Consider the following 23575-nt stretch of genomic DNA (forward strand, 5'->3'; position numbering starts at 1 on the left):
TCTTTACTAGGTAGAAATACTGGTACCTGTTGTATGTGTGAATAGGTATGATCTGTACTATACTACTCTGTACTGCATTGCAGTACATTTCAGTAAAGTACAGTATATGACACTGCTATAATGTATGTACTCTTTAGTGCTGTAATGTATACTGTACTAATACTGTAGTTTCTTTTTGCAGACTAGTGATATCAGCTGAGCGGAGGAGCCAGTCACCATGTTGGGAGCACACCTGCGTCGGCTGGGTGTGAGTGCGGGCCGCCATGCCTACCTTGTCCCGGCCCGCATCCCAGCGCTGTCCATCCGTTTCGTCCAGCTGGCTCACTCCTCATCAGACGCATCCAGTGTCGAGTACCGCCCCATCAAGTCTGTCCTTGTGGCCAACAGAGGCAAGAGCAATGGCCAAAATATGTATCCACATATCTGTCTATTGCCAGACACATTAATCCCGTAAGGGATGTCCACAAACAGATTGCCTCCATGTTGTCTTGTCCAGCGCAGTGCTCTCCCCCAGCTCACACTGCCCTCTCTCATATAACTTTCCATTCCATCCCTCAATCATAAAAATATCATTCCAGTATAATATGTTACCTAAGAACTTTTGTTATAAAGTGTAGCACTTCTTGTTTATACGGGAATGTGTTACAGAATACAGTACAGTAATATCCCAATGATCTAACACCACATTAACCAGCCAACAGCATTATCCAAGAAGCAAAATTTTGGCTGAACTAAGACGTTTTTTATATCTGTTTTTTATGGTATTATCCAACAGTGTGCCACTAACCAGGTAGGAATAATAAACAGAAGCTTTTACAGTTCTACAGTATGACTAGTACTGTATACTGTAGCTGTATATACTGTACTGTATTTCATTTTAAAATACTGTTTATCATGAAAACTGCATGAAGTTATACTGAAAATGCATATATTACATGGCTAGGCTGAATTATAGTGGGTAATTAGGAGATTACAGTATCACAGCTTTCTTCATACAGATGATAATGTCAGTTTGGGGAAATCGGTAGTACTGTAGTAGTAGTTGCAACCTAAGGCTTATTCCGAAATGTGAACTCGGTGACTACTTACGGAAGTTACCTCTTACCCTGCAGCTCACCATCCTTCTTTGGGGAGATAAAAAGCACTTGAGAGACCTTTGTATAACCAGACAGTTTAGCCATTCTTGTATGGGTGCCACCTCATGAAGGTGTCTGTCTCAAGCACCAGGAAAACTGGTAAATCATCTTTATAGGTTGCATTGGAACTTTAATGGGCAGTCTTCTTCTTCTTCTTCTTCTTCTTTTTTTTTTTTTTTTTTTTTTTTTTTTTTTTTAAATATACTATAGACTAAACTGAAAAATTTATATTAAAAGGGGTAGCTTATAATGAGGGCTTACTGCATAGTGGTGAAATAATTTGTAGTTAAGTTTGCAAATACATTATGGTAGAGTATTGTTAACCGAAGGTGAATTTTATAACTGACTTTAGTAATATTTTTAATAATTTGGGACTGTATTTTGCAGGTGAAATTGCAATCCGTGTGTTTAGAGCATGCACAGAACTGGGTATACGGTCAGTTGCAGTGTACAGCCAGCAAGACAAAATGCACATGCACAGGCAGAAGGCAGATGAATCATACCTCATTGGGAAAGGCCTTCCACCAGTGGATGCTTATCTCTGTATACCAGAAATTATCAGAGTAGCAAAGGTGAGGAGCTCAAAGTGTACAGTGTAATTATATGATATTTGACTCAAATGTTCTGTTCCATTTCACATCAGATACTTTTATTCAACTGAGTTGGTATAGAAGCCTGAAAGTGTTATTACTGTCAATATTAACCCTCTCATGTTGAGGACAGCTTTAGGGTATTATTCCATCTAATACCAGATTATTTCATTTAGCCAAGTGAATCATTAATGTTTGAGTGTTAACTGAACACTTGTATAGTAGAATGTTTTATTGTTTAAAACAGCATATTATACCAGTGACTGATTATTAAACAGTTAAGTGAGAACATATTGCCCTCCTTTGAAGTGTCCACTCTAGTCTCAGACACCATAGTACAGAATATTTGATGTAAGAGACCTTACTCATAGGGATATTTTTCTTACTTTATTAGTTACCTTGTAATTTTAATACATGCATTCCTCATTTCAAGTCAGGGTTTTGTACCAAAATATCACAACCATTTCCGTTGGACTACTATTGGAAATTGAGGGGAATGGGCAAATCAGCTTCATGGGCAGTAGTGGTGGCAAATTTTTGGCAATTTGTTGTAGACTTAGGAAAAAGAAAAGTACTTATTCCATGGACTTACTGACTTAAGAAAAAGAAAAGTACTTATTCCATCGACTTACTGTACAAACCTTACTAATACTGAGCTCTTACGTTTTGCAGGAAAATGATGTTGATGCAATTCACCCAGGCTATGGCTTCCTTTCCGAGCGTGCAGACTTTGCCCAGGCATGTATAGATGCCAACTTGAGGTTTATTGGTCCATCACCAGAAGTAGTGCAGAAGATGGGGGACAAGGTAGCTGCTCGTCAAACTGCCATCAAGGCCGGTAAGAATTAGGTTAAGTTTAGTCCTTGAGTGCTGTACTTAACCCATTTACTAATTTGGAAAAGGCTGTCTTTATTGCATTAAGTTTCAATGAGTTTTGTTGCATTAATGCAAGAGTGAGAGGGTCTTCATTGTTTTAACCTTTAAAGCTCTGCCTCTCCATTTTGTGGTGCTGTAGGCAAACAGTGTTTCAGATTATGCACTCAGCAAGTTATGGCCTGGCAGAACATCCTGGAAGGACAGTTAGCACTAACCTGGCATGCTCATGTATTAGAAAGTGGTAGAAAAATAATATCCATTTGCAGTTGATGATAATATAATACCAGTAAACTGTCTTCCATTTACCTCTAATAAAAACAGTGAATAGGTTATGCTTTTGGTTCTGAAGCTGGGGTTTCACTTGTTGGCTATGACAGCTTTGGAATTTAGGCTGTTCCAAGTTGTGGTCTTTACCTATTGAGTAGTTCTTCCTTGTTACAGATTTGAACCATATGACACATACAGTACCTAGTTTTAGTTTGTTTTAGTTTAACCATAATATAATACCTCTGAACTCACCTCAGTAAATTGGAAGTCCTCAGTAAACAGCAGAGAATTATAAATTTTTTTGTTCTGCTGTATTTTGTATGTGTTCAGGTATGAAAAAACTTAAGTTGTTATTGGTAGGCAGGGGCACCCATCATCCACTTACTTAGTGTAGTGCTGCTTTATGGCCTCTACACTGAGTGATAAGCCTAATGGTTTCCTGTAACCCAGGAAGCCATTTACTATGCTGGATGGTAACCATTTAACCAAATTATGGTGCCTGGTGGTTTAGTGGGTATTTAAGGTACTCCAATCAGATTTGGCCTGTGCATGTTTATATCCAAGGAGTGGTTGGGGTTTTTTGCCCACATAATTCCACGCAGGGATGAGAGAGGCTGGTCACCCTTATTTTGAATGTAGGACCAACTTGCCTAGCCCCGAGCTCCTACATTCCTCATGGGGCAACACAGGAGTAGATGATGGATGGATGATAAAAATACCTCAAGGTAGTTTTGTATGCAGTTAAAATTTTACTTTAGCTAAGTTTTGTTAGATGTAAAAGCAGTTTTAATATTGCTGCTGTTTTAGCCAAATATTCATATGGACGTGAACAATATTGATCCAGTATTGACCCCAGGTATTTTGCTACATTGGCCAGAAATTCCCAAATGTATGTAAAGAAGTTTGTATATTTTTACTTAATCACAACTCTGGAATGATACTTCAGGTGTGCAGGTGGTGCCAGGGACGGATAACCCTGTCACCACAAAAGAGGAAGCGTATGATTTCTGTGTCAAGTATGGTTTGCCGGTGATGCTGAAAGCTGCATATGGAGGTGGTGGCCGTGGAATGAGAGTCGTCAGGGACCTGAATGTGAGTGTTCAAGATGCCCTGTATGCATTGGTGTGCTCACTGTAGGAGAGTGTTCAGTTTCAGGGGTACACTTCTGTAGAAGCAGCATCTTTTATGATTTTCCATTTACAGTACTGTACTGTGAAGAGGAATGGGAGATTTAGGAATTTAATTTTTAAGAATATAGTTCATTGTACACAGTACTAGCCAGAGTCTTCCAACTCTCAATAATATTGTTGCCAGGATTCCTTGTTTTCAGCAAGGTTTGCCCTGGCAGCATTGCCCAACTCCCTATCTTGCCATCCCAACTTTGCAACACAAAATGCAAGCATACATCTTTTAGTTTTGCATTGTATTGTTATATTTCATATAATACTGTATAAAATAACAGACAGTTCCTTCTCACTCTACTTCAAGGTGGAGGAACCCACAACTTGACAACTGTAGTGGCATTATATTATCAAAATAGCTCCACATTTAATTGAGATTGAAACCTTGCATTTGACAAAGCTATCTCTCTGAGTAGAATATTTTGACCACTAAACTACTGCACAAGATAGGGTTACTATCAGCCTCATTCCTCTATGTGGTTAAAGGCCACTGATTACTTTCCACTAATGTTTATATATTGCCGAGATACTTTGATGTAGATTTAGTGTTTTTAGTATACCTTTTTCTGTCCTTCATCAGGATGTCAAGGAGAGTTTCCAGCGAGCCTCCTCTGAGGCGGAGGCTGCATTTGGGAATGGTGCCATGTTCATAGAAAAGTTCATTGAGAGACCCCGACACATTGAGCTTCAGGTGTTGGGTGACAAAGCAGGCAATGTAGTTCATCTGTATGAGCGAGACTGTTCTGTGCAGCGTCGCCACCAGAAACTGGTTGAGGTGGCACCCGCGCCAAACCTTGACAAAAAGGTGTGTTAGCTTCAAGCCAGTGAGTTTTCACATTCTGCTTTGCTTATATTGATACAAAATATACGGTATTAATATTTTTAGGGCATCTGAACTTCTATAAACCATTTTGACATACCATATCAAGTAATGTAATTATAGTACTGTACATGATTATAACCCAGCTCATTGTAATGGGAAATTGGTTAAGGATGATGATAACAAATGAAAATGTATGTGATGATGTAGTAGTAGTGTGACTGTCATACATTTTTTGTTATGCTTTTCTGGTATAATGAAGCAAAGAATACTGCGCACCTGTAAATGAAATTTGTGCATTATTAATGTATATGCAACATAGAGTAGTATTGTTTTTATTGTAACCCATTGTTTGCATCAAAGCACAATGGCTCACTCCTGTCTGGTTGCTTGAAATGATCTTTTGAAAGCTATTTGAGAGGATTTTCTGTGTTCTGTGAGAGAGTCACTACAAGAATAGCACAAGTTTTCCATGTTGTATTACTGTACGTGGCTTAAAAGCCACATTGCGGTGGCTGGATATACCAGGATCTTTGAGAACATTTATAGCTAAAGTAAGTGTGAAGATTTGTATTAGTGTGCCAGTTTATAAAATAGTATTTAGAGGTAGAATGTGGGATACTGTACAGTACAGTACAGTAGTATATTTCTGAACACTTGTGCAACTTTCCTGTTCAGATTTTTTTTTTTTTTTTTTTTTTTTTTTTAAATAAATATTTCCCAAATAGTTCTGAGCATATTTTCAGGCACAAGCAAGGACAAAAGTTAGCCTTAAATTTTTACCTGTTCTTCATCTTACTTTTCTCTAGTGGCTAATATTCCTAAGCTGAGAAAGGCTTCGTATGTGTGTCTTCCCATAGATGATTCTGTTAGATATAATATGTCAGGGAGGAAAATGACAGACGTACCATAAGCGTTAGTTGATGAGAACAGTATGTCATCATGTGTCCCTCGCTATAAATTTTGTTGGCAGGTACGGGAAGCAATGGCAGCTGATGCAGTCAAATTGTGTCGCAGCGTTGGGTATGAGAATGCTGGCACAGTGGAGTTCCTTTTGGACAACCAAGGAAACTACTATTTCATTGAGGTCAATGCTAGACTCCAAGTGGAACACACAGTCACAGAAGAGATCACTGGGTAATACCATATGCAATAGTTTTTCACAGCTCTCTCCTTTCTTTTGATTCTTGGCCATACACTTATCATGGACAGCATGACATGCTCTAAATTTACCTTCCATAGTGCTGTTCTTGAAGTCTTTAATTGTCATGCATTAAACAGCATAATTACAGTATGTGTAATAAATAATATGAAAGTGATATTTGCCGCTCCTCATCCCCTGCTTAATGTACTTCACGTATCACTATACTGTAGTTGTACAGTGCTGCATTTTTCTTGTCCTCCAGATATCGTGGTACTTTTATAACATCTGTCAGCTTTTGTGTTAAAGAAAGAGCTCAAGGTTTATACAGCTGGCAGTCAGTATTGTAAGACTAACAGTGCAGTGATATATTTCAGGGTGTGCAGGCAAATTGCCATATTATTGGTAATTTAAATTTCCTTAAATGAGACATGCATCTGATTCATTTTGGACTTCAAAAGAACTTTATTGTGAATCATTAGGGACTTGAGGTGAAGAAAAGGCATTAATTTATCAGCAGATTAATAATGTAGCAAATTTTAAGTGGAACAACTCTAAAATGAGAACTAACTGTGTCTCTCTGTGTTATCTTTCCCATAGGATTGACCTGGTACAGAGTCAGATTCGCATTGCTGAGGGCATGACTCTACCTGAGCTAGGTATGAGCCAGAACAAGATCACCGCCCAGGGTTGTGCCATACAGTGTCGAGTGACCACAGAAGACCCAGCAAAGGGATTCCAGCCGGACACTGGAAGATTGGAGGTAAATTGTGGTCTGTGATTTTTCCACTCATTCGATGTAGTGCTGCTGTCAGGTGCCTGCCCTTTCCTTCCTTCCTTTCCATCCTTTCTCTTTGTATTTCTTTCCTTCATTCTTTCCTCTTCCTTCTGTCTGTGGGTGACTCTACACTGCGTGACAAGCCCAACGGTTTCCTGTACACCAGGAAACCATTACTAAGCTGGGTGGTAACCATATATCCAAATTATAGCACCTGGTGGTGGGCAATTAAGGTGTTCCAGTTGGATTGAGCTGGTACTGGTTTATATGCAAGGGATGGTTGGGGTTTATTCTTCAACATAATGCCACTCAGGGATGAGTGAGGCTGGTCACTCTCATCTTAAATGTCAGGACCAACTTGCCTAACCCCAGGCTTCTATACTTCTCATGGGATAACACTGTATTAGGTGATGAATGAATGAAAAATGAATGATTTTTGTGTGTTCCCAAAGAAAGAGTAATATGATGTAATATTCATAATCTTGGGTACTAGTAAACTGTATTTTGTATAAAATTTAACAAACAGGTCAGAGTTAGATATGTGACACAGCAATTTTTTTTTTTTTTTTTTTTTTTTTTTTTTTTAAGGATGATATGGTTAACAGTATTTTTTTTTTCACAACAGGTTTTCAGGAGTGGTGAAGGCATGGGGATCCGTCTTGATGGTGCTTCTGCCTATGCTGGAGCCATTATCTCCCCATACTATGACTCCTTACTCATGAAGGTTATCTCACGTGCGTCAGACCTACACGCTTCAGCTGCAAAGATGAATCGTTCTCTCAGGGAATTTAGGATTCGTGGTGTAAAGGTTGGTACTGTTTAATGATTATGGAATTCATTTTAGTGCATTTAATATAACCTGACAAAGATACCTAACCCCTTTCAGTTCAGTTGATTGCGAAATGTTGAGACACAAGGTTTTATTTGACTTGTAGTCACGGAGATTCATTCATACCTCAAATAAAGCTCATCAGATTCCATGTAACCATGACATTGCATTCATGTTAGGATTGGTCCAGTTCAGTCAGGTAAACAAACTGACCTTTGACATTGTGGTCCTGAGGTGATGTTGTGAGTGTGTGTATTCTAAGCATCCTCACAGCACTTGTACCTTGTAAACTGCGAATGTTTTGGAATGTTGTTATCTGAAAGGTTTTATGTCATAGTATGCGCAGTTACCATAGCAAAGCTTATGAAAAAAAAAAATTGTCATTCCCATATACAGGTACAGTTTACAGACAAAGTTACTGTTGCCATAAACATCAGCTGATATTTATAATTCATGTCATGAGTTTATCAGTGTCTTTTATGACTAGTTCCCACTCATTACTCTGTCATGAATGTAGAGTTCTAGCAGATGATGATGATGATTTTTTTTTTCCCCCCATTCCTTCCAGACCAACATTCCCTTCCTATTGAATGTGCTGGAGAACCAGAAATTCCTCAATGGGACAATCGACACAACCTTCATTGACGAGAATCCCCAGCTCTTCCGCTTCCACCCGTCACAAAACCGAGCCCAGAAGCTGCTGAACTACTTGGGTAATGTGTTGGTGAATGGCCCCCTCACTCCTCTTGCCACGGGACTCAAGCCTGCAGAGATTCATGCTGCTGTCCCAGAAACTCCACCAGGTACAAGTTGTGTGTGTGTGTATTTACCTAATTGTATTATACAGGATTTGAACTACGATCATGTTGTCCTCTCTCTTTTCTACAAATTTTTATTATACAATATAGATTTAAATACATGGATGCCTTCTGCCCACACTACCTCTCCCCCTAAATTATTCCAATTGTCTATAGTTCTGTTTGGAAAACTAAATTTCTTTACATCACTGGGGCATCAACTCTTCTTCAGCATAAATTCATGTCCTCTTGTTCTTCCATCATCTTTCACAAAGAGGTCCTCTCTGTCCACACATTCTATTTATCTTACTCCTCTAATCATTGCAATCAAATATCCCCAGTCTCTTCTCTCTCTCAGGGTTGGCAGTTTCAGCTTTTCTAATTAAGACAACTCCCTCAAAACTGGTGTCAGTTTTGTGGCTATCCTTTGTATTCTTTCTAGTTTACAGGTATGCTTTTTCAAGTGTGGTGACCATATCACTGCTGCATATTCCCTTCTAGAGAAGGGAAAGAAGTTGTATGTGGCTTTCATGGATTTGGAGAAAGCATATGACAGGGTGGATAGACAAGGATTGTGGAAAGTGTTAAGAATATATGGAGTAGATGGGAAGTTGTTGAATGCTGTGAAGAGTATGTACGATGGTGCGAAGGCTGCAGTGCGTGTGGATGGTGAACTAAGTGAATTTTTCTCTTTGAAAGTTGGTTTGAAACAGGGATGTGTCATGTCTCCATGGTTGTTCAATCTGTATATGGATGGGGTAATAAAAGAGGTACAAGGTAGGGTAGTGGATGTTGGAGTGGCCCTGGTGAGAGAGGATAGTGTTTGGAAACTCCCTGTACTGTTGTTTGCAGATGATACTGTGTTGTTGAGTGAAGACGAAGGGGAGCTGCAAGGCTTGGTGGATGAGTTTGAGAGAGTGTGTAAGAAACGGAACCTAAAGGTGAACATAGGGAAGAGTAAAGTGATGGTCTTTGAGAGAGGTGAAGTTAGTGAATGTACAGCGAGGTTGGATGGTGAGGAATTGGAAAATGTGAGTACGTTTAAGTATTTGGGTAGTGTGATGAGTAAGGATGGAGGTTTGGAGGGTGAAGTGCTTGAAAGGGTACAGCAGGGAAGAAAGGTTGCTGGTTCCTTGAAAGCAGTGATAAGAAACAGGGAAGTGAGCATGGAAGTGAAAAAGTTACTACATGACAGTATTGTGATACCAACTCTAACGTACGGAAGTGAAGCTTGGACATTGTTGGAAGGACACAAGTCAAGAGTGAGAGCAGTGGAAATGAGTTATTTAAGAGGAGCCTGTGGAGTCACGTGGAGAGACAGGCTGACGAATGAGGATATAAAGGAACGTTGTGGTGTGGATGTGGATGTGATAGGAAGCGTTATGAGGAATACACTGAGGTGGTTTGGCCATGTGGAGAGGATGGAGGGTGAAAGACTGACGAAGAGAGTGTATATGAGTGAGGTGGAGGGGGAAAGAGGGAGGGGGAGGCCGAGGATGAGATGGAGGGATGGGGTGGAGAGGTATATGAGAGAGGGGGGTGTGAGTTGGGAGCAGGGCAGTGAAATGGTGGGGGACAGGGCGACTTGGAGGCGATTTGTTTGTGGCCACCCCAAACGGGATTGAGGCGTCTGGCAATAGATAGATAGATAGATATTCCAGTTTCGGTCTTATCCATCCATCATCTAAACTTGTGTTGCCCCATGAGAAGCGTAGGAGCTGGGGTCTAAGCAAGTTGGTCCTGACATTTAAGATGAGAGTGACCAGCCTCACTCATCCCTGAGTGGCATTACGTGAGCAATAAACCCCAACCACCCTTTGGATATGAACCGACGCTGGGAGTGTTAACCCCTTCGCTTTGATGGTGTACTTTTTTTTATAATCTTGCATACTCCGGCCAGGTTTATTCAGATTGGGATTTTATATATATATATATATATTACTGGAGAGCCTAGAGATGTCATTCAATAATCCCTTCATGTAAAGGGTCTTGCATAATTCTGGATAGATTTTCTGATGGTGGTAATTAAGGCGCTTCAGTCGGATTGAGCCTGAGTAAGTTGATATCCAAGGGGTGGTTGGGCTTTATTGCTCACATTATGGGACTCAGGGATGAGTGAGGCTGGTTACTCACATCTTAAATGTCAGAACTAACTTGCCTAGCCCCAGGCTCCTACACTCCTCATGGGGTGATGTAGGATTGGATGATGGAGGGATGGATGGCATGATTCAAATTAAAAATGTCATTAAATAAAATGGGTTAATGCAAGTACTGCACTTTGTCTGTAGCCACTGAACCGCCACGAGGGTTCCGAGACATCCTCGTATCTGAGGGTCCTGAGGGGTTTGCCAAGGCTGTGAGGAAGCACAAGGGTCTGCTACTGATGGACACCACCTTCAGGGATGCGCACCAGTCACTCCTTGCCACCAGGGTTCGCACTCATGATCTCCTCAAGGCAAGTGATTAGATTTAGCATTTTCTGCCTTTATTTTGTTACTGCACTACCCAGCTAGCTTATGCAAGATTTAGCTATTTTTGATGTTGATCAACATCAGTCTGTCTGGCTGAGCAGGCTCATCAACTTTAGGCAAGCAGTCACCCGCGCAGGACTGTCCCATGCAGTGAACCGATGTCCCTTTGTGGTTGACTGTCTCACCACAGCACGGTGTGAGGAAAAATATAGAGCTTTGGTCCTGGGTGGATGCAATTTTTGTCTCTGTCCATTTGGTTAAGAGGAGGACCATAATAGACTCCACTTTACCCTGTGATCTGGTTATATGGGTACCACCCAGCATTGTCAATGATTTCCTGGATAACAGGAAATCTTTAGACTTTTCACTCAGTGTAGAGTCAGCTGAAGTTGAAAGAAAAGCGATAAAAAGTGTCAGGAAGGAAAGGAAGAAGTAGGAAAAGAGGAGGGCAGACACAGAAATAGAATGATGAGGTGAAGGAAAAAGTAGGCAACACTCCATCAAGTGAGTGGGCTGATGGTCATCACTACCTGTCACCATTTATGTATTGTACTGATTATAATGCTCTTCACCTTGAGGATGTGCTTTTTTTTCTTGGTGATTCCAAATGACTTCATTTGCTTTTTCATATGCGTGTTTTAATGAAAGGGAAAATTCCTTCAGTTGAGAAAACCTCTCCAGAGCTGAATAAAACAGTGTGGTGATAGCAAGTATACAGTGAAGCAAGCATCATCAGAGTGAAAGGTTAAGTATGTACTGGTAGTGATGCATTCTTAGTATGTACAAATGATGTAATCAGATTATTCTGAAGTTTGTTTCTTTCACTGAACTGTAATAATTCCTGGCATTTGTTTTATTGTTTGTCACAGATTTTATTTGCTAAACAGATTATTGGCTACAGTATTAGCATATGCAGAATTATTTACAAAATGCAGTCATAATTTTTTTCTTTATTATGAGAAATTTAATCCAAATTGTAAAACTCAGGCATTATTCTTGACCTTACAGATCTCGCCGTTTGTGTCACACAGCTTTAGCAACCTGTATTCATTGGAGAACTGGGGAGGCGCCACTTTTGATGTGGCTCTCAGGTTTCTCCATGAGTGCCCCTGGGAGCGCCTTGAGGCCATGCGTAAACTGATCCCCAACATCCCCTTCCAAATGCTGCTGAGAGGGGCTAATGGTGTGGGATATACCAGTTACCCGGATAATGCTGTGTATAAGTAAGTTGACCATATATACCATTTTTACTCTAACTTGGCCTGAACTTGCCACCTCATCATGAATATTGAGTCATAACAAGAGAGTAATGCGAGAATTTTATGCTAGTTAAGGAATACTGTGGAAAGCCATAGTATTGTCTTATTCTGCCACTGAGCTTTGTCAGATAGGCTGCAAAAGAACAAAAATCTGGGCCAAGTTAAGGTGAAAGGACTAGAGTCGCGACGTATGACTCTGAGGTTGTCATTATCGTACCCTGGCAACCTACCTTTCAGAAGTGCATCCGATTTCGTATCATATTATTATGCACGAATATATTATACACGAATATTATTATGCACAAACACACTATACATGAATCACATGCGTCTTATACACAAAATCAGACACACTTTTCAATGGTAGGTTGCCAGGGCACAATAACAACCTCAGAGTCGCATGCTGCTGTTTATCATTCTTACACTTTTGTATGCTTCTCTTTCCCTGTTTCTGGATCCTGTGTCATCTCATCCGTAAATAGGAGAAAAGGTTAGGATGGTGATTGTAGATTAAGGCAAAATCAAATTGCATTTAGGATATTTCATAGTGGCCTTAGTTGCTACACTCTTGTTCCTTGTTAACTTGAGCTAAAAGATGGCTGCTTCCAGTTTTCTCATTACTGCTGTGATGAATTGCTAAAATGTAAAAGAACTAGAAAAAGGGAACTTAAAATACCTAGTACTGGTAAGTACTCCAAATGTTTAATATATTAGATGTCATAATCATTCAGTGTTTGCAAAATTCAGTATTGCTGTGCTTGGAAATATAAAAATCAGAAACAAGAATTGCAGTTGTACACTTAAAAGATTTGAAATTATTTTAAAGCCCCTTGTGAAGCAACATTTGTTTCATCAGTGCAGAGAGTTTTGAGTAATAGATTGCATTTGTTATGGACAATTTTTTGGATATGCTGGATAAGAGGAAAACAAGAATCGTGTTCAACAATACACAGGATTCTTTTGTCTTGATTGCAGGTTCTGTGAGCTTTCTGTGAAAGCTGGAATGGATATCTTCAGAGTGTTTGACTCTCTTAACTACCTACCAAACTTGCTACTTGGAGTTGATGCTGTTGGAAAAGCAGGTAGCCTACAGTTGGATCACAAATTTTATGTAAACTATATATTTATAGCCTAACTAACATTAATGTATTTGATACAGTAGTGTTCATATGGGCGAAAATTAACAGAGTAAGGAGAAATTATGTCATTCCTTTCCATTAGTTAACTGTGAGATAGTTTTAATAGTTTTGTCATAGTCTTTAGAGACAAGTTACTGACTGTATAATACTGAGAAATATATGTCATGTGTTAAAACCAAAATTCTTATTTTGTACTTATCAGGTGGAGTGGTGGAAGCAGCAATTTCATATTCTGGTGATGTGAGTGACCCAAGCAAAACCAAGTACACACTGCAGTATTATCTAGACCTGGCAGAGCAGCTTGTGAAGGCAGGAACACATGTGCTCTGCATCAAGGTGGGCACTTCTTTGCAACAGTCAAATAGCACTATTATTGCTGGTATGTGACCATATTTACAGTAAAAGGTGTTAAGCCTGCTAATGCTTATTGGCGGCAAAAGGAAGTTCATACAATCACAGAAATACAATAATTATTGCTAAGTATATTCACAGTCCTGGACAAACAAGCTAAAGAGACACTTAGATACTTATTCTTTCACAGTTCCATGCATGTTGATGAATATTTTTATAGGTTGTGTAGAATCCCAGTCATCATTTTTTTTTTTCCCCATCATCATTCATTATCCAGTCCATAAATACATTACTCATACAATAATACATTTTCTTCATACAGGACATGGCTGGCCTCTTGAAGCCTCAAGCTGCTAAGATCCTCATTTCTGCCCTGAGGGACCGCTACCCCGACATTCCCATCCATGTCCACACACATGATACCTCAGGAGCAGGTATGTACCCTCCTCATACTCACACCTTCCATGAGCAGAAAAACAGCACTGTAAGGAGCATGGAAATAGATTGTCCTTACATAGAACATCAATCGTAGAAGTCACAAAAGTAGTCACACAGTACATAGAATCACTAGGCAAACTCTCATTGTGTGAAACTTAACAAAGTGTAACATATCACGATAATCATGTGTATGAATAATGGTGCATGATGTAAACAGCTCATTAAGAAACAAAATCAAGTAATTATCTATCTATCTATCTATTGCCAGACGCCTCAATCCCGTTTGGGGTGGCCACAAACAAATCGCCTCCAAGTCGCCCTGTCCCCCGCCATTTCACTGCCCTGCTCCCAACTCACACCCTCCTCTCTCATATACCTCTCCACCCCATCCCTCCATCTCATCCTCGGCCTCCCCCTCCCTCTTCCCCCCTCCACCTCACTCACATACACTCTCTTCGTCAGTCTTTCACCCTCCATCCTCTCCACATGGCCAAACCACCTCAGTGTGTTCTTCATAACGCTTCCTATCACATCCACATCCACACCACAACGCTCCTTTATATCCTCATTCGTCAGCCTGTCTCTCCACGTGACTCCACAGGCTCCTCTTAAATAACTCATTTCCACTGCTTTCACTCTTGACTTGTGTCCTTCCAACAATGTCCAAGCTACACTTCCATACGTTAGAGTTGGTATCACAATACTGTCATGTAGTAACTTTTTCACTTCCATGCTCACTTCCTTGTTTCTTATCACCTCTTTCAAGGAACCAGCAACCTTTCTTCCCTGCTGTACCCTTTCAAGCACTTCACCCTGCAAACCTCCATCCTTACTCATCACACTACCCAAATACTTAAACGTACTCACATTTTCCAATTCCTCACCATCCAACCTCGCTGTACATTCACTAACTTCACCTCTCTCAAAGACCATCACTTTACTCTTCCCTACATTCACCTTTAGGTTCCGTTTCTTACACACTCTCTCAAACTCATCCACCAAGCCTTGCAGTAATTATAAAAACTATAATTTATGCAAGCTGTAGTGGAAGAAGCTTGCTGTAGAATTCTGTAACAGATTAAAATAACTCACCTTATTGTAGGTTAGGTTAGTTATAATATGTTAGTTTATATGTTCAGAGGTTAGGTTAGTTATACAGTAGTATGTTTGTTGCTTTGTCCTTAGGTGTTGCCTCCATGCTGGAGTGTGGGTATGCTGGAGCTGATGCCGTGGATGTGTCGGTCGATTCGATGTCTGGCATGACCTCACAGCCATCCATGGGTGCTGTTGTGGCTAGCCTCATGGGCCACCCACTGGACACCGGCATGGACCTTGCCAACATCAGTCAGTACTCAGCTTTTTGGGAGCAGACACGCACACTGTATGCTCCGTTTGAGTGTGCTGTCACCATGAAGTCCGGCAACGCTGATGTTTACCAAAATGAAATCCCTGGTGGCCAGTATACTAACCTACAGTTTCAGGTAGATTGTTGTATAGTGTTGTTGATGCTTATTATTTGTGCAGAAATATTAATCACCGTTATAAATTTACATTTGAGGTAGTAGATGGGGTGGCTATCACTGACCGTTCACTGTGTAAGAAAATGTGGCTACAAGCTTGGTAAATAGCCACACTGTCTTTGCTCTCAGCAGGCAGGGAACATTCAGCCACAAGTACAGCCACTCAGTGGTCTTTCTAATAAGTGACTGTACATAGAGTCCAACCTGAGACTCTCACATTGTTACAGATCTTGTTGCATCTCTCAAATTTCCTTTTTTCTCAGCAGGTTCAAGCAACTGTTGGGAAATAATTAGCCAGTTTTGGCACCTGGTTTAGCTTCCAGTCCATAGAGTACAGTAGTTATACTATGTCGAACCCCAGTGTAGGGGATTCTTAAGGGGGAAACATGGTCTCATTTGCATATATAGGCTACTAGAATTGTATACTTCATTCTTCTTTGAAGTATTTGATGTCTTGTATATAATGTTTAGTGAATGCTTATTATTTCAGTTATAGATAAGGTTTGCTTTCTGGAGGGATTGCTAAAGAAATACAGTATTGCTTCAGTCTGAATTATATGAATCTTCCATTTACTTTTTACAGCTTGTAAGGAAATTATGTATAAACCAAGCTTTCTAACACCTGCCACATCAGACAAAGTAAGGGGTTTATACGTAGCTATTTGGTACAGGCATTGGCAACATTACCAGCAGATGTATGAAATCAACTAATGCTCATATTGACTGGCCACTTGCAGTCAGGCACTGTTTTACCCAGTCATTTTGGTGGTGATCATCAGTATTCAAAAAGTACTTAAGGCAATAATGTGTATTGTTACCCAGTTGTTATAACTTTCAGCACCAACAGTGAGACTGGCCAAAAGTTTTGAGTGGTGTTTTTTATTATAGATAGACAAAGTACGTAATGCAAATTTCATCTACAGTATAGTACATTAAAGGGGGAACTGTTAGTATTCAGATCTACATTTATAGGAAAAGTTACTGTAAAGATTCCTGATGGTATACTCGTCAATTTTAAAAATTGCTAACATTTAATCTGTATTTCTGTAAGTTTATGTATATAGTTTTACATGTATATTTATTCTTGTATTCATTTGTGGGCATTGACTACAGAACATTTTTTTCTAACGTGATGAAGTTCACTAATCTATTTCAGCTTAGTTGATAGACAAGTTAAGTCATTTTGGAGGGTTGATTTGACTGTTACTGGGTACTAAAGGAAAATGATTGTTGCCTCATTGCTAAGGCTCACTGAATTTTGTGCAGCCTGTACTTAATACAGTATTCAGATTATGGGGATGGACCAGTGCAGTCCCCAAGGCCAAGCAGTCTTTCTGTGTGCGATGGATAGCATCACACTTGGAATATATCATATACACTTCATTTTTTGTATGAATATCTCAACTATGTACCTCATTATACTCTCTCTTTTGTCTGGAAGGCCATTACCTGGACGCTGTGATCTAACTATTCAAAACCATTATTCATACATTTCTTTTATAACGTCTGGACAAAATACATACGTCTGGGTGGAAATCTGGTTGGAAATTATGGTCGTGCAAACATTTTCGTCCGGCCGGGCAGTAATAGCCCAGTGGCGCCATCCTGTCTGGCTGGGTAGTTTACCCAATGGTGATTGCTTGTCTGTGGTTGGTGGGTCAGCTTGTCCATGGTAATTGCATGGCTATGGTTTATAGGTCTACTTGACCAGATAGAGTATTGTTAAACAACATTAACAAGTGTTGTATGATGTACTGTACTGTAGTGGCCCTTTACACTGGCTTTCAAAGTTAGGTTATGTATGAAGGGGTGCCAGGGGAGAAGTCTGTTATCTGGATGAAGCCATTACCTGGACATGCCTTTGGCTCTATTATGTCAGATAATCAAGGGATTACTGTATTACTTTACAGGCATTCTCCCTGGGACTGGGTGACCAGTTTGAGGCTGTGAAGAAGGCTTACAGAGAAGCTAACATGCTGCTGGGAGATCTCATCAAGGTCAGTGTTTCCATGTATTAGGCTGCACTCTACCGTGTCTTAACTTTCTTAATACTTCTCTGATTTTTTTTTTTTTTTTTTTTTTTTTTTTTTTCAGCTTTCCTTCTCAACAATGTACAGTAAAAAAAAATTGGTTTAATATGTCACCTCTTCTCCATCTCACTTTCCTCTGCTGGCTAGTATTCTTAAGCTGAGAAAGGATTGGAACACAAATGATGCATCAGGGAGGAAAGTGATGGATGTGTCTTAAGTTTGGAGTAGACACAGTGGAATAATTGGTTAACTTTTGACCTTGACTACATTATTATCATATTCTATATCACCACCATATTATTTTGTTTATCATACATAAGTTAACATGTTTTATATACAAATAATTTTAAGATCTGGTCTAAATATAAGAGTGCCAAGGAAGACTAAATATAATTTAAGAGATTAATTATTGGTTCTGTTTGGTACTTTTTTTTTATAGTTAATGGGAAATGGGGCTGTGATGATGATGATTATGGTGGTCTAGTGGTTGGAATACTGTATTCAGATTAACAGCCTTCCATAGATTTGATCCTTAGAAGGTTTCTGAAGTTTTCTCAATCATATTACAAAGGGAAGTAGGCTGGTTGTACATCCTGAAATGTACTGGCTGTGGTAGCCGATCTTGAGGACCCCACACCTCACGGGTAATTTGGAATTGGGTGTTACTGCCTAGAATATACAGCTTTTTAACATGACACCACCCCCCTGCAGGTCACTCCATCATCAAAAGTAGTGGGGGATCTTGCACAGTTCATGGTGCAGAACAAACTCACTGCTGCTGAGGTGGAGGCAAATGCAGAGAACCTCAGTTTCCCCAAGTCTGTCATTGAGTTCATGCAGGGTTACCTTGGCGAACCATATGGGGGCTTCCCTGAGCCTCTTCGAACTAAGGTGAGACAGTGTTGTGCACTTGTTCCCCAACTTAAAGACTTAAATGGTTCCAAGAGATGCTTCTTAACTGGAAGAGTTTACAAGTAAATATTTAATAATACATGAGACCAGATGTGTACCAGTTAATACAGTATACCAGTTACTTCATGTGACTGTTAATTTTAAAGCTTCAGCATCTTACTGGAAAAATTCAACAGTATTTTGTAGAATACAGTTTAAAAATTATGATGCATGGTTTAGAAAGTTCAGTCTCTGAAGGGCAAAGGTTTGATAGTTTATAAGTAGGAAGGCAGCTGTATTTCATTTAAATAAAATCTCAGTCAACATTATTATAGTGATTTTAAGAGAGTAGGTATTTTGAGGTGAGGCATGACAAATGTTGTTATGATATCCTGACAGATGTTGAAGGGACTGCCAGTGGTAGAGGGACGGCCAGGCTCCACCATGGCTGCAATGGACTTTGATGCTATGAAAGAAGATCTGATTGAGGAGCACGGATCTCGCATCACTGACTATGACGTTCTCAGCACGGCTATGTATCCACAGGTGGGTGTTAATGGAGATAATAAATATCTTCCTTTATTGTTTTCTGTATTTTACTTTACTGCATCCTCTGGTGGGAAAAGGGGTCAGGATGATGACAGCATTGATGGCTGATGATAAACTGGGCATATGCTAAGGTGGAAGAATGTGGAAGTTACATAAGAAACACAGGAAGGGTGATATAGGTAAATAGAGTGGGAGGGGAACACAAATGTAAATTCTTGAATTCTGTACTGTTGCTGAGGTGAGGAAACTGACAGGGACTAGGGTTGGTTGAATGAATTATGTATAGAGGAGCACACGACAGATGTTAAAAGGAGAGTGACCAGAAACATGGCACATACTTCATAATGTGATCTGGTTTGGCAGATTTATGTGAAGTACATCTGTAAAGAACAATAATAAAAATATGTGGTTAGAACTGTAAGGTGAGTCAGGATTCCACGGTTAGAATGGTATGTGAATGAGTGTCTGATCCATTTCATTGCACATGCAGCTGATAGTTGTTTTTGTGTGCTTTCTATTTCCTTGTTCCTTCCCTCCATCTACCTCACCCCTTCCTTAGATGGGAAAAAGATTCATGATGAATGTGTATAAAATAACATCCATTTATGTTTGCAAAATATTTGTTTATAATTATGTCATCGTCATCATCATCTAAACTGCACTGTTCTGTCTACCAGGTGACAAATGATTTCCTACACTTCCGAGCAAAGTACGGCCCTGTGGATAAACTGGACACCCGCATTTTCCTCACCGGACCTAAGGTATAGTCCATGCTGAGTGGAATGTGGCTAGTTCTGTATTTTATTACATCCTCATTCCCCAGTATATTCTCACCTGAACTTGGTAGAGATTTTTCATCCATTTGCATCTTGTTTCCTGTTGCTCATGGCAGGTTGTGGCAAAACACTGTACAATGACTCTACCTCCATTCCATTGCGCTTCTTCATGATAAGCAGTTACATAGTGTTAATCTCTTGTTATAGCTGAGCATGCAAGATCAGGAGGTGGCAATTTGAATTCAAGTTAAAATGACAAGAATACAGTTCCGCATCTTAAACATTCCCATCCATCCCACTATTACCATTATTGTTCAGAATGGTTAAACATTGTCTCTTAGTCATTTTGAAATGCTTTAACTGAGTCAGGTACAGTTAGGAAACAAAGCTTGCTTGTTGTTTCTCCTTTTCTGCTTGTCACTTTCCTCTGCAGGCTGTTAGAGTATAACTGAAAGAGACAAACTTGTCTCACTCTGCTTGTAGATGATGCCATGTGATGTTTTGGGGAGGAAAGTGCCTGACATGCCCTTAAGCGTAGGCAGATTTTTGGCTTGAAGTAGTACCTCTGCTAACTTGTACTGTACTGCTGAGAGTCATTTTTGTGTAAGTCATACTGTGATATATTCCAGGTTGGGGAGGAGTTTGAAGTTGAAATTGAGAAGGGTAAGACTCTGCACATCAAGACTTTGGCCATGGCTGAAGACCTCAATGCTAATGGAGAGAGGGAGGTTTTCTTTGAACTTAATGGGCAACTAAGATCAGTTATGGTTCGGGATCAGGAAGCTGTCAAGGTTAGATCTACAGTATATTGTATCTGTATTGTTAAATCTCCTCAGACCGTTGTCAAGTTATCAGATTTCCTGTTGTAATTGAGGAAATGAAAATTGCTTGTTATTAAACTTGTCACAGAAAAATAAATAAAAAATAAACATTTTCATAAAATAATTTTGTATAGTTGGAACTCATATTAAATTAACACAAAATTAAAAGTCTTTTAAAAACATACAAAGCTTGTGTTTTATCAAATTTTTAGCATTTGTTTTAAATACATGTATATATTAAAGTTTTTGAGTAGTAATATGGAATCCAAGTAATAAATGAGAAAAAATTACAGAAGATGTTAAAAGGAGAGTGCAAGTGATAAGCAATTGTATTCCCTGTACAGGAGCTGCATGTGCATCCAAAGGTGACTCCTGGTAAGAAGGGTCAGGTGGGTGCACCAATGCCAGGCACAGTGATAGACATTCAGGTGAAAGTGGGTGATCATGTAGCCAAGGGTGCACCACTAGTTGTCCTGTCAGCAATGAAAATGGAGATGGTGGTGCAGGCGCCGTGTGATGGAGAGATCACATCCATTGAAATCACCAAGGACATGAAGCTGGAGGGAGATGATCTGGTACTTACTATAGACCCCAAATAAGAGCTTCATCAGTCCTTTAACCAGTAAGCTTGTCCTTGTCTCTTTCCAGAAGTCAGAATCACTGTTGGTAGATTTCTCACATGTTGAGATTGCCACTAACCACTTCAACCTGTGGACTTACATTTTACTTTATTCATTCTATCTCTGGATGTTTAGGAAGGATGTGTACAAAGGAAGGGATTTATGAAGGGTGTATTTATCCCATTCTGATAAAACTGTCTCTCCTGTTTTATAATAAAATAATTTGGAGACAGCAAGAATAAAATTTAAAAATATGTCACGGGATTCAAGTGGTTAAGCAGAGGTTTATATATATGAATATGGTATGTGCTGTTGATTAAACAGAAAGCTGGAATAGAGTAATTGTTTTTGTACATTTGAATATAATTATAGTCTTGCGTATTCTTTCCATTGCTGTCCTCTGTTCCATTCTTCTCTGTTGCTGTCTTAGAGATCTTTATTTTTCATCACTTACAAGGACTGGAGAGTATATGAAGTTTCCAGAGCGTAAGATTTTGTGTTGAGAGCACAGAAAGTTACCGGTATTCAACAACATGTTAGTAACTAAGCAAGCTTGGTAAGAGATGTACAAATTGTTACGAAAACATATATGCAGTACTTAATGTATACACTCCTTTACTTTGGAAAGTAACTGAAACAGGAATGTGATTTTACTGAATACAGTATTAAAAACTTAAACTTTCCATTTGCTTACATACCATACCTTACTGTACATTAGAAGTACAAAGTAAAACACTGTTTGAAGCTAGGACAGAGACACATTGCTAATATGAATGCATATTAATTGTATAGAAAGCACTTTCCAATCAGGCATCTTTGTAAAGATTGTCATTAATTGCAGCTGCATTGCTTTTCAGCCATGCTTGCTTGCAGTTATGTACTGTAATTGTAATCCTCCAGTCAAGCTATAACTTTAGAGTTCCTTTGTAAGCTCTTTTCATACCAGATATGATATATTTTGTGCTGTCTTCACTTCCCTGTTCGATTTTGTTTGTATGAATCAACATAATCAAACTGATACCAACCATTGTTCATGGATGGTCTGAATATTTGGCAAGACCAGTGTCTTGGATAAAGTATGTTCCTACAGTCAGTATTTTGTGTAGTTTCATGTATGTGCAGTTAATGTCATGGTGATCTAAATCAATAGATGCAGGTTCTGCAGAGTTATTGTAATGAATGTGACTTTTAAAAATATTGATCTCTGTTTAGTATTTAATTCTGTAATTCAAGTAATATATGAGGCCCCTGTTCACAGAGTTGGTCAAGCGCCACTTTTCTCAAAATTGAGTTAAATACATCATGACCAAGCGACACCATCCTAGTATCCTGTGGAACACAGTTTGAATATGCAGCCAGCAGAAGGTCGAAAATAGCATTTCTGTAAAGGTAGTGGTGGTCCGTATCACGACCTCACCCCCTTTTTTTTTCTACACACTTGGCTAACGTCGCCCAATGAATGGTATGGTTGCTAAGCTAGTGGGACATGATTCAGCAGGCAGTCTCCGTCATTGAGACCTGAAGGCCGGACTAACTATGCCTACGGTCATAAGGTCAAAAATCCAATACAGGCACATTTTCTAGTGTCATTACTGCCTCGCCACTCCCCAGCGTTCCGATTGTTGGCCACAGATTTGGCTAAGGGCCTCGACTTCAGCGACCCCTACGACTGGCTGAGCGAGCCAGTGGCGTGCTGCGTTGTGTACCGTGTAGGCTGCTCTCAGCCAATCACAGACTGCATGAGATGGCGTGCTCTTCAGTTCCATGTTTACACCCGGGCCTGGATGTACTCACAGCTTCACTCCTGTGATTTTGAGTGATATTTTCTTGGGAAATCAGCATTCCCTGTTATTATGGCGGATATGACTATAATGATACTAAAGTACATGCATAAAGCTACAAAACAAAACAAAAATTACAGATATCTTTGCTGGTTACTGAGATAGGGCATTTTGAAAGTCCCGAAACTTTGATTGCGTTTTTCTCCTTTTTTTTATTTTTGGTGCTTGACCACCTTTGTTAATAAGGGCCTCATATAAACTGCTTCTTTAAAATGTGTTGATAAATTTAACTGTTATATAAGAAGCTGAACAGTCATATGTTACCAACTAATAATTGACCAGAAACATGTAATACTTTTTTTTTTTTTTTTTTTAAACAGCAGAATTAGCATTCTTTCTCAGGTACTTTATTTATTTTCATATTTCACATAGCTAACTGAAAGTCAGTCTTATTCCGGAATAGTGTTGCATTTGGCATCCAGAAATTATTCACAGGTTTATCCTTCGCATGGAA

General features: G+C 39.5%; 1 protein-coding gene across 1 annotated transcript; it reads left to right on the top strand.

The window, feature by feature from the left end:
- Positions 1-213: 213 nt before the first annotated feature.
- PCB (Pyruvate carboxylase) lies at positions 214-23384 on the top strand. Its single transcript, XM_080267575.1, has 21 exons — positions 214-389; positions 1524-1708; positions 2399-2564; positions 3816-3961; positions 4631-4855; positions 5844-6007; positions 6612-6774; positions 7415-7597; positions 8187-8421; positions 10704-10870; positions 11895-12109; positions 13121-13227; positions 13487-13620; positions 13958-14069; positions 15259-15554; positions 17504-17590; positions 18335-18514; positions 18914-19060; positions 19741-19824; positions 20469-20630; positions 21005-23384. The coding sequence occupies exons 1-21, from the start codon at positions 218-220 to the stop codon at positions 21257-21259; spliced, it is 3585 nt and encodes a 1194-aa protein (XP_080123701.1). The 5' UTR covers positions 214-217; the 3' UTR covers positions 21260-23384.
- Positions 23385-23575: the final 191 nt, after the last annotated feature.

This window comes from Coenobita brevimanus, chromosome 24 (genome assembly GCF_032717465.1).
Source record: "Coenobita brevimanus isolate Jiangsu-jjx chromosome 24, ASM3271746v2, whole genome shotgun sequence".
NCBI lineage: Eukaryota > Metazoa > Arthropoda > Malacostraca > Decapoda > Coenobitidae > Coenobita > Coenobita brevimanus.

Bases quoted from the DNA above. Each gene is read 5' to 3' on its own strand.
- PCB (XM_080267575.1), top strand. From the start codon at position 218: ATGTTGGGAGCACACCTGCGTCGGCTGGGTGTGAGTGCGGGCCGCCAT. The intron at 13,621-13,957 runs GTGGGCACTTCT...TTCTTCATACAG, and splicing joins CACATGTGCTCTGCATCAAG to GACATGGCTGGCCTCTTGAA. The intron at 18,515-18,913 runs GTGAGACAGTGT...ATATCCTGACAG, and splicing joins CTGAGCCTCTTCGAACTAAG to ATGTTGAAGGGACTGCCAGT.